Source organism: Ambystoma mexicanum, chromosome 1q (genome assembly GCF_040938575.1).
Source record: "Ambystoma mexicanum isolate Mex_15411 chromosome 1q, UKY_AmexF1_1, whole genome shotgun sequence".
Lineage (NCBI taxonomy): Eukaryota > Metazoa > Chordata > Amphibia > Caudata > Ambystomatidae > Ambystoma > Ambystoma mexicanum.
The window spans coordinates 1,290,319,734-1,290,336,229 of NC_090922.1; the positions used below are offsets into that span (position 1 = coordinate 1,290,319,734).

At 41.9% G+C, this 16,496-nt stretch overlaps 1 protein-coding gene across 2 annotated transcripts in view; it reads left to right on the forward strand.

Moving 5' to 3' along the window:
- USP24 (ubiquitin specific peptidase 24) overlaps nt 1–16,496 on the forward strand; it is a 2,799,104-nt gene that overhangs the window by 179,633 nt on the left and 2,602,975 nt on the right. For both annotated transcript variants that reach the window (XM_069642114.1, XM_069642115.1), the window contains exons 11-13: nt 1,566–1,680; nt 2,228–2,331; nt 3,259–3,366. In XM_069642114.1, coding sequence (XP_069498215.1) covers nt 1,566–1,680; nt 2,228–2,331; nt 3,259–3,366 — 327 coding nt within the window. The remainder of the gene's footprint in view (nt 1–1,565; nt 1,681–2,227; nt 2,332–3,258; nt 3,367–16,496) is intronic.

A 16,496-nucleotide genomic window follows, 5' to 3' on the forward strand; every position in this document is an offset into this window, starting at 1 on the left:
GATCACAAAACGACAAAGTGCTAAGGTGCTTAAGTGCAGAGTATGAACTATCAGAGTAAATATGACAAATAACATTTAAACTAAAACCAACGAGATGGCCAAAACTGCCAGGCACCGTTTATCAACCTTTTTAACCAATAATCTTGGTAGAGATAAATTAATAAACTTATCAGTCCTAGATTTCCGCACACAAAAAATGGATAAAATACTAAGACAGCACAGTGAACACCCAACTAGTTTAAAAGGCATACACAATGCCATCTCTGCCACCCCTCCCGCTTCACAAATGCAATAAGCAACTCGGTAGTACAATGGGAAGGGGAACACCTGAAAGGTTTGGGAGGCTAAAAGAACCCAAGTCCATCTCCTTCCCCCGCCGTCATCCTGTGGCAGCACCAGAGAATCACCAAAGTTCATCTCTCTATGCAGAGGAGCACTGGAGATAGACTCTGTCTTGCTCTTGAGCACTGGCCAGCCTTAGATGTATCTAACAAGCATGAATGGATAGTAAATGTTAGAGGCCAGGCCAGCAAAATCCCAGGTAAAAACCTGCCAACCAGAGGGAGTATTTCTCCTACCGGATCTTCTGTTGCTTGTACTTCTTTCCAGCAAAATAAAGATCGCTCACAAGATTGCTCCAGCTGTTGTAACGCACCCAACATTGTTCTGGGTCCGCAGGTTATACACAGAAGGCCGAAAATATGAAGCCTAGCAACAAGGGACAGCAAGCCCCACTAGTTCCACGGATGTCAGCAGGCCACTACCATGATCCAGGAATGCTAGCTGGAAAATGCCAGTTCCCCAGAGGTTCCCAGCCATTGAACAGCGGAAAACAGCCAGCACTGCTAAAAATGGCTTACTGAACCCAGCTTCAATATTTTACTTTAATTAGCTGTATATATGCTCATATTTCCCTGTGAAGAGATTGCTTTACTTAAGTCCGTTCCTCTGTTCTCATATACCTCACTCCTAATCATTAGCTGTCATTTCTTGACCCCTGCTACCACTAGCTGTTCCAAGTGAAGTTTGGGGATTGCCCATGAATAGAAAGGTAATCTCACATACTAAATCTTTGGTATGTTCTTTCCAACAGTTTGATGTATGGAGCTTGTAGCAGTTTGAAAATGGCACATACAATATCTAGATTTTAAGTCTGGATATTGTTTGTAGGTTGAGTTCAGGTTTCTTGTTAAAACTACTAAGCAGATGCTCTTAACATGTTTGGTCATTAATAATTTTGCCTGGTACTTCACACTGGCCTCATTTCTCTTTTTGAACTTTGCTATCCTTGCTGTGCAATCTATATGGTTAAATGCTGCATAGGTACGTAAAAATACAAAAAAAAGAGGGCATAATCTGTCAGCGGTTCAAAGACTGGTTAAACGGCTGCTAGTATAGATGTCCGTTATTGCTTCTTTATTTCACAGAAACAATGTCAACAACTGATTTTCTTTGCCCTGACCTCATTTAGCCACACATTTATATTGTTTGGTTGGTTTGCACATTTTTGTCCCATCGTCGGCTAGGTCCAAAAGTATTTAAATTTGTTTTATATTTTTGATTAGGTAACCAAATTAATAGAAGACAGCACTGTATCAAAGTCAGTAAAGAATGCTATTGACACAGACCGGTTATTAGATTGGCTTGTTGAAAATTCTGTTCTATCAATAGCACTAGAAGGTGAGTCAAAATGCTACTAGTTTGGAATGCTTTTGGTTTTGCACAACTTGAAACGCTGATTGTATTTCTTTCCTTTGATTATTTTGCTTTTTTTTAGTAACTGAATTGCGGCCTTATTTTTTCTTTTCTTCTCGACTTGTTTTGCCCATTTATTCATTATCCTTTTTCGTTCACAAGCCATGTGTTTCATTTTGAATGTATGTTTTCTTGCATTTCTCTTGTTTTCTTTCCCAACATGCCATTTGTATCATTTTGTTCTTGCTTGCAATTTTTGTGTTATTTGTTTTGCGGCATTTTGTCTTATTTTTAATTTGTATTTATCTACAGCTTCTGCAATCTCGTGCTTGAGACCATACACAGATGCACACATTTCCCTTTTCTCTTTGCTTTTGTATAGGTTTAATCTGATTATAATTTCAGGCATGTAACTATCCTCTCTCGTGCTTTGCTTCCCCCTCACCTCCCAGCAGTCTATTTTTATTAAGTAAATTGGGAGTGGACTGCTGGAATAGGTCTGTAATTACCTCTCTGCATTTTGTTTACATAGGTAACATTGACCAGGCTCAGTACTGTGATCGAATAAAAGGAATTATTGAACTGCTGGGCAGTAAATTATCATTAGACGAGCTCTCTAAAATTTGGAGAATACAAGTAGGTTTTTTTCGTTTTTTCTATTTCACATTATGAATGATATGTTGTATTCCAACTTTTCTGTTGATGTGGATTTGATGAGATAAGATGTGTCAGAAGTCTGTACCTCCTCAACCCCCACCGTTTTCTGGTTTTACGCAATCTGCACACTTTCTGCATGTGAACAGCTAATGGGCTCTACTCCCATATCTCATGTGGGTCCTGTAGCCTTTATTGTGGTATGTTACCATTGGTTTGAACAGTTATTCAAAGTTAGTTACTGCATTATTCTACTTATCCTTCTCAGTACGTAATCCCTCATGATATACAAACCCATGTTTGTGTTCCATTAGTAGCACTTCTTTTTCTCTTCTTCAGCATATACCAGGCTGGTAAATTGATTTAAAATGCATTAATTATGCTTTTTTAATGTGTTAGCAATCACAATCTGAGTTCAAAATGGATATAAAACTATAAATGTATATTGTGAGATTTTACTTGGAGTATGCTTTTTATGTTCATTTTGTGCTATATTAGTTTGTCTCCTATATTTGGTCCTCTTAACACAGACACACTATTTGTCAGTAAAAGGAATATGTATCTAATGGACCACACACCTTTGCGTCTTTGTCATCTCCAATAATTTCCTTACACAGATTCCCCAATTTGAATAAAAAGTGATGCAGTAATCTTCAGATCGTTTAACTTGCCTTCTGAGATTAAAGTAAAGTTTGCATGCGTTTTGAAAATAATCATGGATGTACAAGGCGATAATGGTTCCCCGTTTTTGATCAAAGCACGTATTCAATAGCTTGGCTAGACTGTTATAAATTTTTTTAAAATAATACATATTTCTGCTACATTTTCTTTGAGCGGTAAATACAATTTCTTAGTTGACAACAAGCGAATGAATACCAATTCCATCATTTTTTGTTTTGTGTTTTTTAGTACGGCCAGTCATCTACAGTGATTGAGAACATCCATACCATTGTTGCTGCTGCGGCTGTGAAATTTAACTCTGATCAACTTAATCATCTGTTTGTTCTCATTCAGAAAGTACGTACTAAAGAAGAAAAAAAATGTTATTCAAATGTTGTCAACTTTGTGCAAGATTTGAAGTACTTTATTTTCCAACTCTTGATCTTTGTTCCTTTTTTTACTAGCTATATCAGCCAATGGTACAGCACCTCCTGTTGCTTCATTGGTCATCCTGTTTGAATACAAGTTCCCCTATAATGCAGTTGTGCTGGATTTATTAACAATTGACAGGTTACGTGCATGGCTTAAGGGGAGGCTCCAAGAAGAGGGCCCACATCCAAGCACTCATCTCTGGAGTCACTAACACGGCTGAACTCTTCAAAATCTGCAAGGAACTCACCAATTCAACTGCAGTCTCCACCTCTCCCCTTCCTTTCCAGGCTCTCTGCGCTGCTTTGGCCTCTCATTTCACATAAAAAACTCAGGACATCCTGTCCTCGCTCTCCACCCCCACCTCATCTCCCGCTCCTGCTCTCCTGCCTTCCTTGGCTCCCTTCCCTCCACACCCTGCACTCTCTTCTGCAGAGGTCGCTGAAGTTGTCCTTCACCCCTCACATCTTGGACCTTGCCAAGAAGGCCCACTTCCAGCTTCACCTCCCTAGAGGCATTCTCGCTTTCCTCACCTTTCCCCGGAAGCTCAATGTTTCCACAGCTCTCCAGCTCTCCAGGCTGGACTACTGCAACAGCCTCTTCCTCCATCTCCCCCTTTCCTTCCTCCGCCCCGTTCAGCTAATCCAGAATAGGGCTGCAAGACTTTTCCTTGGCCTCATACCTAGGGACTGTGTATCTCCTGCCCTAAGATCTCTCCACTGGCTTCCTGTGGCCGTGAGGATCCAATTCAAGACCCTCTGCATCACCCACAAGGCTTGCTGGTGCCTGGGCCCTCGCTATGTCCAACTTTATCTCCCTAAATACTCTCTCTGCTCCACTAACTCTCTGCTTGTCAAATGCTTCTCCATGCAGAGAGTGGGTGGCAGTTCTCTCTTCGGCTGGTGCCTCCCTCTGGAACAACCTCCCCTCCCATCCCCTCCCCTCTCAGACTTGAACCGGACCTTCTTAAGTTCTAGAAACTTCTCAACACCCTGCTTTTTTTCTACCATTTTCTCTTTCCCTTCCCTGCTAATCGCCCCACTCTCGCTGAGACTCGCGGCCTGGACCTTCATGTATCTCCCAAGTTACCAGGCCCCTGCCCAGTCGATACCAGCACCCTCCCCAGCACTTCCCTACACTGTCCTACAGTGCAGATGTGCTTCCCATCCTTGGGATTCTTCTGCCCTAGCACTTAGCCAACAGCCTCCTCCCCTTGCTTCCCACACACATGGTTCCCTCCCCTTCTCCTGCACTTGCAAGTCCGAATGTCACGAGGCCTATTAGTACCACAAATGTATATTTACTGTTTTCTTTCTATTTACTCCCCTATTCCCTACCCTCTTTGCCTTGTGATGCCTGAAAACACCATTTTGTTGTATAGGCGCCTAACAAATGCTCAATAAATCAAATCAAATGCACTCCCTGTGTGGTTTGTTCATGCTACTCTGCGAACTACAACTAGAATGGTGGAATTCTGGTGACGTATCGGCTGTAGTACAATCCCAGAACGGCCAAGCACCATGTATGACAGTGAGATGCTCTAAAATGTGAAAAGTTGCATGAATAGGTCATTGCAGTTACCTATCCAGCTATGCAGAGCTTTGGATATCCGAAGCCTGTTGTTCTATTGTATATTGTGGTGATTCCCTTTAATGTATAAACTTTCAACTTCTAGTTGCCTACATAAATGTGTCACATGTACGTGTTTTGACGCACTGCTGCACATTGCTGTATGTAGGCATAACCTGCCCCATTTGAAAGAATTACATTAGAATAAATGGCAATAAGGCATCATACACTGTGTCATTGTTCCGACTTACTGGGTTAGTGGAGGGCTGAGGAGGATGGGAGAGTGGGGGGTGGTGCGGGACCGGGGAGGTGTCAGGAGAGGGAGACTCAATTCTCTGAAAACTAGCATAATCAACATTGTGTGCCTTTTTTTTTTGTTTATTTTTTGTTAGTAGGTTTGCAGTCCCTGTTTCTCTCGCATTGCTTTTTGTTCTGTATTTAGAACTACTTTCCTTTCCAACCATATAGATGTATGGCCAGTATGGAAACTTATCAAGTCAGAGTTGGATTAGTCGGAATCTTTTCATTTTGCTGACTTGGGCCAGTTGTCCCCCTCCTGAGGATTATTAGTCAAGAGACAGTATAGACCTTCACCAAAAAAGTCTCTCAAACATGGCACTGGCCGTCTGTGGTATTGGGCTTGCATTGATGTACACAATGCAAGCCAGAAAGTTAATGGGGCTGGAACAGTGTAACCCCAAGGTTCCAGGAGTGATGGTTAGGACACACAGGATGGGAGAGGAACATAGTACGATGTATATACCATAGCTCCTACCTCCCTTCTTACTTAATCCCTGTAACTCAAAGCTTTTTCCTGTTTGTACTTACCGGCTTCCAGAGTCCTTCCTGCTTACCTCTCTCGAATCCATACACTTCGTCTTCTTAACCGTTGTGGTGATTTTACCGAACTCCTCATCCTAGTATGTGATTGGGGCAAACTGCAAGGGACTGGGTTAGTCGGTACTAAGTGAATATAATGATATTTAAAATCGTTTTATTCAATGACCGATTTAGATTGACCCCTCCGAGGGCTCTTTCTAAATCGCACTGTTGGCCCATGCGACCCACACCACACGAGTGCGTTCAGGGGCGTGATGGGCACGGCGCAGCCAGAAGATGGAAGTTGCTGGCGGACCAGGTAAGGGTTTGGTGAATGTTTTTGTGAGTGTTTTGTGTGTGAGCTGCCACAAGTGGAAATCCAAGATGGTGCCACTGTTGCACAGCCGCTATAAATCTGTGGAAGAGGTAGCTGAAATTAATACTGCAATTAACAAATAGAGGAAGGTTACTTATTGTAATGATCAATTCGGGGGAACCAAGGGCAATGCCCAATATCTGACGGTGGTCTAGCGGCACCAGCCAATCATATGGGTGGCACAAGTACATGCACCATTAAAGCACTACAAGAGAGGTTGGGAGAGCCAAGCAGGAGCAGACTTGAAATTGAATGCTGTGAAACCTGAGGTCTGAGATACCTTCCCAGTGCACCCTGTGAATCCTGAGGTCCGTCAGAGACCTGCCCCATAGGTTAAGAAATCTTGAGGTCTTGACAAAACCTGTCTATTGTAGAGGTTGGGGTAGAACCCACATTATAGCGAGAAGCGATGAAGGAAACTGGAAGCAGCAGCAGATTGTGAAAGCAGGACGACCAAAGAAGGGTCCAGCATATGTTTAGCTATATGATGTGAAGGAAGAATTCATTTTTGGGGAGTTATGCTCTCTTTTTGGGAGCTATGCTCTCCCATTTATGGGCTGCCTAAACTGGATCGCTGACTTATTTATGTGGTCAGGTGGACTTCGCCTGAAGTTTTGTGTAGTAGCCTGTTGCCAGATGTAATTTAGTTTTGGTGTCACCAAGGATTCAACAGGCTTTACCGCATTAGTAGCCCAATGTACGTTTTTGGGGTATTCTGCCAATTCAGTTCTGGCCATTCCTTTATTAAAGGAACCCACTAGGCAGGCCAAAAATTGCTGTTGCGCTCATAAATGCTCACTCTGAGATCAGCCCTGCACTTTCCATTTTGGTTTAGGCCGATTTAGACTGACCCTGATCATGTCCTTGGATGTTAAGACAGAGTTCCTGTTTTTGGGGATTGTAGGGCAACTTTTTAGGGCCCTCGATTTTTTGCTCTTTTCCCTTCATTTTCCTGGTTCACTGCCAACAATAGTTCTGGGGGCCCGAGAGCCTTCTACTGAAGTCCCCATGCCATTGCAACCCTTTTTTCCTTATTTAAAGTATATAATATTGGGTCGTCCACAAGGTGCCCAGTCCCAGTGGGGCCCCTCAGGAACCCCATTTTTGTCCACAGATGATATCACGGTTCATTAGTTTTAGGGAGTAGCTGTATTTTAGCTTTGCGTTCCCCAAGTACTGCAAATGACTGTACCGCATGGGTTGCCCAGTGTACCCTTTTGGCAGGCATTGGGGCGCCAATGCATTTTTTTAAAATCCTGCTCTTGGTTGTTTTGTATTGTAGGGCGCCCTTTGCTCAGGGCAACTAAGGTGTCCTTGTTTTTGTGAGCCCACATGGCAGTCTTCATATTGGTTTAATTTGGTTTAGGCCAGTATATGGCCATGGGCTTTCCATTGTGGGGGGAGGGGGTGTGGTCTAGGCTGAGTGGCAGCCTGCCTCTTTGCCCATCCTGCTCTAGTGATTGTTGGGCTTGTCAGACCTTCTTTGCAGCAGACCTGTAGCCATGCCTGGTCCCTGCTTGCTAATTGCTGCTTTCAGCTGCTACCTGGCAGTAGCTTGTCTGCCGATTCCTGTCTTTTAAAAAAATGAAATTGAAAAAAATGGTTTAACCCTTACCTAGCCAAACTGGCTGGGTACAGTGCTTTTGACAAATCCCGGTTTGGGGTTTCTGCCTCTGGGCTGCCTATATTTTTCCTACTGCCTCCTCATCTGCGGGGTGGAGCTTTTTTTATAACTTTCCTTGCTTGGATAATTTTCTGGGCCATTTACTGCTGTATCCATCAGTTTACTGTCAGGTTCTTCCGCCTGCCTTCTTGTCCCTGCCTTCACCTGAAAGGGGGCTGGGACTGGTATGTCTGTAGCTAGCTCAGCTGTAATCCAATTGCTGTCCTGGGTTTTTCTATTCACTCCTACCCTTCTTTATCCAATGAAAGCCAGGAGCCTCATCCTCCCAGTGTTGTTTTTGCTGATTGATGGTAGATGTTGTGGAAAAGGCATTTTGTTACTTTCCTTTGTCGTGTTTGTGAAAATGCACCCCTTCCGTGTTATAATATGTTCGCCTAGGCGCACACACATTTGAATGCAGCATTCAGATTCCATTTTGCTCACTTTCTAAGTTTTCATTCCATTTCCCAATGCAGAAAAATGCGCACAGCCGAAAGGCTTGCAAACGCATCTCTGCGAAGAATGCTTAGCTAATGGAATGCTCCAGCTACAAACCTTTAGCAGGCAGCCACGAACTGACTAAGATAAAGGATAGTTTATAGTCCTTCCTGTCTTCTGCTTTGCCAAGTTAATTACACGGCCCATGTTTAGAAAATCTGATGTACCATAATATACCATGCACATTCTAGGAAGGGAAAGATATGATATGGCATTTATAACGCGCCTCTACACAAGTGTTTTAAGGCGTGACAAGGCAAGGGAGGGGGAACAAAGGAAGGACAGACAACGATCCTACTAGGCCAGGTGTCATTCAGATTGCGCAAATGCGTGGGCTGGGGGAAGGGTCATTGCAGTACATGGGAATAGATGATAACAATAAGTAAAAGTAACGGGCAGAAAGTGGCAAGGTTAAGTGCAGACATCAGGTGTCAAGTGCTATTAGGGGGACTGTAGGGATACTTAAACTAGTAGATAATTAAACTACTGAGCCTAAATTGAAAAGTGCCCTTTTGGTGTAAGACAAACAGTGTCCAAGATAGGCCAGGAATGTTACCTTGTGCTGAGAACAAGATGAACCACCCCCACCCACCCCCGCTATGAGAACAGTAAATTACATGATGATGATGCAGAACGATGCTCCATGTGTTACCATGGCAAATGCTCACATTTCGCGGGTCATGAACTGCTAGCAATACAAAGAACTGAAGTTGTTTCAAAATGTATTTAAGGCTGACTGTTCCCCATGTAACCATTTCACTTTCTCTGACTGTTCGCAGTTCTAGATGAACTTGGGGTCCACTTAAGCGTGAATAAACTCTTGTTATATATTTGTTTGCGTGACTGTTTTTATTATTGCAGTAACTCCGATTTCAGACTAACAGATTGTCGTTGGCTCGAGGTTCAAGCCCTGGGTACCGAATTATGTAAATTGAATTTACGAAAAAAGCCTATACTTACCCAGTCTGTTTTGCTGGACTGGACCGGTTTTGCTGAAACTGTCTATTCGAGTACCTACCTTTGGGTCCAGGGGTGGGCGATCGTTTGATACTTATCCTGACTGGTCCCTCTTGTCTGGAGTAGAGATTTTCTGGAGGTAAGTCCCAACTACATATTCTATTGACTTGCAATGGGGTACTCCTGATCTGCCTCTTCTTTATCTGATCTGCTGCTTCTTTATTTGGAGCTTCTGGTTTTCCCCCTGCCCTATGGATCTCTTCATTTAGGTCTCCTCTGGTCCTCCCTGGAGTAGTTTGCCACGGAATCCATATTTGTGGCGTAAAACAGACTTGCCTTTTTTCCCATTAAAGTGGATGGCCCATTACCCTTTAACCATTGATTATTATGAAACTTTATACTATCTTGGAACTCTCCTTTAGGGACTATGGGTGGTGTGCCGAATCCAGAGAATGCATCTTCTCCCATAAGGGTGAGTGTCACCCTTTGGGAGACGGGAGGGGAGCCCACTCAGCTTAATACGCCCTAGAGGATCGAGCAAGCAGGAATCCCCCTGCCGGATATGTACGCCACTACACTTTCATGAAGAAACCCCACTGTTGGTTATATTGGAGTAGAACGGAGCACTAATGAACAAGGGCCATTTAGGGTGGTTTAGCATGGTTTCTGACCAGTATGTGTTGCTTAAAGAGCGGTACCAATGCACTCTTTCATCTCCTCTCAGGCAGGAAGATAAAGGCCTTGAATGGCTGACAAAGGTGGAGAGAGTTAGCGAACTGGAGGAAATGAGCTGGAGAGCGAGAACCACTAGCCTGCAAGCTAAATCAGAGGTGTGATTGTCCTCCTTGGAAGCAGAGTTGGGGGTTTCCACCACACAGTTTGCCTGCAGAACTCTGCAATGGTGGATGGCGGACGGGAAGGATCGGGAATCGGAGGATCTCCACCCCGCTGAGTCCAGAAGAGATGCAACCACTCCAGAGCTGTTCAACTGGCATCTTACCTGAAGGATGCTCAAGTCCTGTCGAGCACAAAGGAGAGGAACCAACACAGCAAGCGAGATGGACCAAGTCTGAGAGAAGCCGAAGATGCGGTTCCGTGCCAGCCCGAGATGCCTCCTTCCCCGATGAATGCTGCCAAACAGGTATGTGGCATGCAGGGTGGCGAGGACATGAGATACCCCAGAAGGCAATAAGAAATCTGCAGGTCCAAGAAGAACTGACAAATCAAACCGCCCATGTTTGGCTGAGAACCCAGATACCCCAATTGCCCCATAGTTGTGTTCAGACTAGGGCTGCACTTTAAGAATAGGATTTGTGATTTCTTTTGTTGTCTACGCCTTTGGACATTTGACCTTTTTTTAGCTTAGGGTTAGTTAGGAGATTAAAGGAGTTGCTGAGAATAACCTTTGGAATTTCTGTTGGCCATTTCCTTGGACATGGATTTGTAGAATAGGGTGTCCCTGTAGGTACAAGGGTTCTTTAGCAATAGGTTACAACATTTATGGTTTTTGGGAAAGCACCTCTGATGTTTGATACACCTAGACTTTCGCATTTTGTATTGTTCCATCCATGACTGTTTCATCAGCAATTTCCTTATTTGTGGATTTTCCCCCGTAGATTGTATAGGCATTCCGCAAACCCGCCACCCCCCCTTCCCTCACTAAACCCAAAATAAACGTATTTGTTGAAACACACTTATCTTGTGTCACATGTATCTTTGCTAAACCTTACTACACCCGCTAAAGACTTGCTCATAGAAGATTATTACAGATCCATTGATGCATAAAGTAACAATGTGACATCTGAAAATTTGAAGGGGTACATTTTACGTCTAAGCAGGATTCCCTTACTAAATGTACATGTTTTGATGTCCTAATACTCTAGATCTTGTTAAACAGATATATGGTTGCCACAGGCTTTCAGCAATGTCCCTCCACTTGCAAGAGGCTATAAAATACTTGACTATGGAATTTTCACATCCACCAAAAGTATATGCTATTATTGTTTTTTATTAAAATCTGTTTTTAGTGCGTACGCACCTTTACAAATTATTACAAATATAACAAACATTTAAACAGTAAACAAAGTAATAAAACAACCCGTTGATATACAATATTCATAACCTTCTAACACGTCTTTCTAAATTAAAAACAATACATTACATTTTTGTCTTATTACTCAAACACATTTGGCTTCTTATACTCGTTGCTTATCACTTCTTTAAAGTATTAACAAACAGTTATGACTGAATTGATAGGACAAAATGTTATCATTACTAATGGAATTTATCTCCTTGTACATTTTTCATAAGGTTCGCTTTAATCATTTAATTCCTATTGTACCACGCTTGAGCAAAGAGCCATACAAAAACACATAAGTAGATCTATTTCTCTTTTCCTTTCAATCAATATTCTTTTCAAGCTCAGATTCTATATAATATATTAGTCACACAGTCGCAAGAATAATGGCATTGTTGGTCCCCCACACACAATTCATCCATATAAGATTTCTAGATAAAGCCGTGTGTGCATTAGCAAATTCTTTCACCATATTAGATAGTTTCCTCAAAATACAAACAAAAAAGAAACAGATATTTTGTCGTTTCCTGAGTTTTGTTACAGAATCGACATAACTCATTGCAGATTGTTTTCATTTCTAAGCCAGTGTTTCATCCGCGTTCTGGTATGCAATAATTCAATCCTGAACCGCATATATGTATTGCGAGATCTATTACATGGACGTAGAATCAAATGGGGCAGACGAGGCATTTGATTATGCCTAGATTTTAAATATTCTTAGAATGACCCAAATGAATGAATGAGATCCGCACACACAGGCAAGTCATTTGAGAAATGCTTTTTTTGCTAAGCCCATTTGAAAAGGCAGATCCATTGGTTGCATGTTAATCTTGTATAAAAGTTTATTCACTCTGTTTGAATTGAGCAATGGATGATGGATAATTATTAGACAGCATTTTTGCAAAGTCTACATATACAGAGTTTGTGGGAGGAAAAAGCATTTTCGAGTAGTTGGAAAGAAGACACCAGTTATAGCGAGATGCTAACGAATTCAACCCTAACTCATGTCTCAGAATTGCATTCAGTACATATCTTGGCAGCTCCAGTGTGGTTTTCCATATCTTTCCTTGTAACATATCTTAATGAGGGCTAAGGTCACTCAAAACTAGATCTACCCCATATAGGAGGACCGCCTCTACCTTTTTGCCATAAAATTCAACAGAGGTAATCATGAAAATGTACAATAGTTATAAAAGATTAATTTCTTTTTCCCTATTAAGGGCAATCATTTTTCCGCAAGCAGTGCTTTCCTCTCTTTAATGAGGTTTTATTCGAGAGGCTGAAACCTAAATAGGTTAGGTTTTGTACAATATTTATTTCCATTAAGTTGTTGCGCACTTTTTTGCGGTTGGAAAAAATGATTGTTTGATTTTTGGGGATTAACCGTGAGGTTATTTACATTGCACTAAGCTAGAAAACTCTCACGCTTATTTTGGAGACCCGACTTTGTGCTGTCAAATAACAAAACGTCTTCCGCATAAGCTAACCAAGAGATGTGAAAGTCTCCCAGGCGAACTGCAAATGCTTTAGCTGTGATCGAGGTCAGCCATATAAAGATTAAGCCCTGTTTTACCCCAATCTCACTGGGGATGGCCTCTGTCAAAGTACCCTTGCGGTTGATCCGCACCTTAAAGTTGGTGGTGTGATGTAACATGGCAATAAGTGTCACTAAGTACGGGGGAAAGTTCTCATTACGCATTTTCTACCATAAAATTCCTCTGATTACACTGTCAAAGGGTGCTTTCAGGTCGAGTGAGGCTACAAATATTGGACCTTTATCTGAGCCCATATGCAGGCATTTAGAGGAGTTCCCATGGCTTTACGGAACCCCACTTGCGCTTTGATCAGGCAATCATTAGCACAAATCACCAATTCTACTTCTTGAAGGATCAATAAGGAGAATATTTTAGCCACCACATCGATTAATGCTATAGGTCTAAAGCTATTAGGATTATCGATGGGTCCTTTTTTGTGAAGTGGGATAATGATGGACGTAAGCCAAGAAGGAGGAATTGTTTTAGTTCTAAAAATGTATCGAAACAGTTCTAGCAAAATGCTTGCCCAGAAACAGGGATCATGTTTAATGACACATGGCGGGAGGCTGTCGGGGCCTGCACATTTTGAGACATTTAATTTGTGGATGACACAAAGTATGTCATTATATCCCCACGGGCAAATGTCGGGAATTTGATGCCACTCTAAGGGTCGCTCAGAAGATGTAAAAAAAATATGGTAAAGCGTATTTGTTAATCCTTCGATCGCAGACTCTAAAACCATATTTGTGGATTTGCTGGTTGTTTTAATTAATTTCCATATGCCCCTATTTTTGCGTTTGCACAAATTAACAACCATATCTTGATTGATTGTTTTTTATAGAAACCTGTGAGCCTATTCTGAGGATTGCGGTCTTATATCTCATCAGGATTTGTTTTTTTATATACAAGTATGCTTTCACGTCAATGCCTAGCATGGACTTCTTTGCCTTTCGAAGTTCATAGTTTTTTCTTTGTTTGTGAGGTGTAATATCCTGAGGGGAGGATGGACCATAGAATTCAGTTGTCGCAATACCTTTGTATGTATGAGCGATTGCACTGAGGTGGGCTCTAATCATCTTCATATTCCAGTGCAGAATTCTATCTGAATCCATGGCTAGATCCAGTGAGGGAATCCAAAGGTCACGGTTAACAAGAAAGGATAACCTTCTGCATGTGGCAGCATTCCAATTAATATAAAGGAATTGTCTATCAGTCTGTATTAGGGCAATATTTGGATCTCGTTCAAGGTGTTTCATTTGCCAAGACAGAGAAGTGACTATCATTAGATGGTCCCCAAGTGTAGGTGTAAGGGTAACTGATTGTGAGAGTATCCCAAAAATTGTCCTGGATGCCACCACATAATCGATCATTGATGATAAGAGTCCCTCTCTTTCACGTGAAATGAGAGTGCGAGACATCAGGCTGCACTACATCGATATCCCATCCTTTTAGGAATCGAGACCACACTTTTCCATTTTGTCTCGAGAGCCTGGAGTGGACAGATTCTGGGCACTTGACACCGGACAAGGAAAGTGTAAAGGGTAGCATTGAAGTCGTCCCCAATAATAATTTCAGCCTGAGGATTGTGCCTATATGACTCTAGCAATGCGCTATGAATTGATTCACATTCTTGCAAAACTGTGGATGAAGTGGGATTCCAGTATAAAGAAATAAGGAAAAGATTTGTGCTATAAAGTGCATCAAATTTTACTTCAATAATAAAATATAGATCTGATTAATAAATGTGTTTAATGATGAATCGTAAATTATTATTGATAAGAATTGCCAGACCCTCTGAAGGTCTGCCTACGTTTCTTTGAAGTGCGTGGTGAACAATAGATGTGAAGCCATCAAATTGCAGTTCTGTCAGACACATAGTTTCTTGAATTAGAAGGATGGACGGTTGTGTGTCAAGGGCAGAAATAGTCATCCATTTTTTAAAATGATTAAATCTGCAACAGTTCTACGAAATGATGCGTAGGTCATTCAATTATTAGTACATTTGAGGCGGAATTGTAGCTACTGCAGCCTTTAGCAACCGTTCTAGCCAGGTAAGTCTATTCAATGCAGTAGTTAATGATGCTAACTGTTCAATCATGTGATTTGTGGTATCCACATTTGTTGATGCATGCAGGAGTGCATCCGCAGATGTGGATTTAATAATGGGCCGATAGTCGAGAAAGGACATTCCCTCTTCTATGGAAGAGAAAGCATGCATTTCAAGGCCCAGCAAACTTAGGTCTGGAAGGATATCGTATTTTAAATGGTTCTCTTCTTGGAAGACCACCTCTAGTTATCGCTCCAATTGTTTTTATTTCCATCTCGCATAAATATGTTTTTATTTCCATCTCGCACAAATAAAAAGTCTGCAGAAGTTCTAGAAAACTCTCTAGAGGTTCGGTGCTAGCTGAATATATTTTTTATGTAGATTATTTTCGATTAATACATTGCGGTACACATGATCATTTGTATCCATGCTTGTCGATTTCTAACCGGTTTTTTGTACCCAAGTACCAGCTTTCCATTTTCTGTTAATTCATTACCGGTCTCTTTTCCTCCAGAGAATGTGTCCTATGTGAACAGGAATAGTCTGTCTTTTTGCACAGCAAATGTCCTTGAATTCAATATAGATGCAGAGTCCCTTCTGCACGCTGACCCTGCCTACTGGGCAGCAAACGCAAGTCCCTTTGATTTCCTGGCTGATTGGATGGGAAGTTCTGTTATTCTTTAGTGTTTTGCTTGTATTTATTTTGTATTCTTCACTTTACTCCAGGCTTCTTGCTGATTCCTCTTGTGTGTCTGGGCAAACTGAATTCCCAGTGGGAAAGTGATGTGCACAGCAGTACTCCGCTTTGGGCTCCCATGCACTCTGCTTGGAGTGCTTGGCCTCGATGCTTTGCAGATTGCAACACAACATTCATTGAAGAAACTTCTCCAGAGGTCGAGTAAATCTTTTCCATTATTGCACCGGACTGTATGCGGACATCTGCAGTGGTCCTTTGTCATTTACTTGTTACTCTAGTGGGTGTGACGCAAGGCTTTTCAAGTATAGTCATTCTAGTCACCCATAAAGAGTTGTCAACAATCTCCAGTTTGGACGTGATGCCGCAAATGGAACGCATTCATAACTAGCAATACTCTGATCAGAGAGTAATGAGATGCTTTAATATTTGAGCATGATTATCAAAAACGAAGGATTGTAGAATCAATCCGAATAATCTCAGCAAAAGCTTCACACAAAAATCATGGAAGTGTGCCCCACAGCAAGAAGTGAGCAACACATAATTTAGAAATGTTCCCTGAAGTATTTGCAAGCAATACTAGCTGTGCATCCAACATATTATACCCAACAACAACAACCGGGATAGAAGTAAGCTTTCAACATAAGAAATCAAGTTGATAAAGGAATTTACCAATAGTAGTGAGATTAGACCCTGCACACAACGGGCCAAGTGTGACACCGATAGGTTCGTTATTTCAGCCAGTCCTACACCTATTCTTAATTGTGCAAACATTACTAATATTTTTGTATCATGTGGGCACCCAAAGAACAGGTAGGGATGA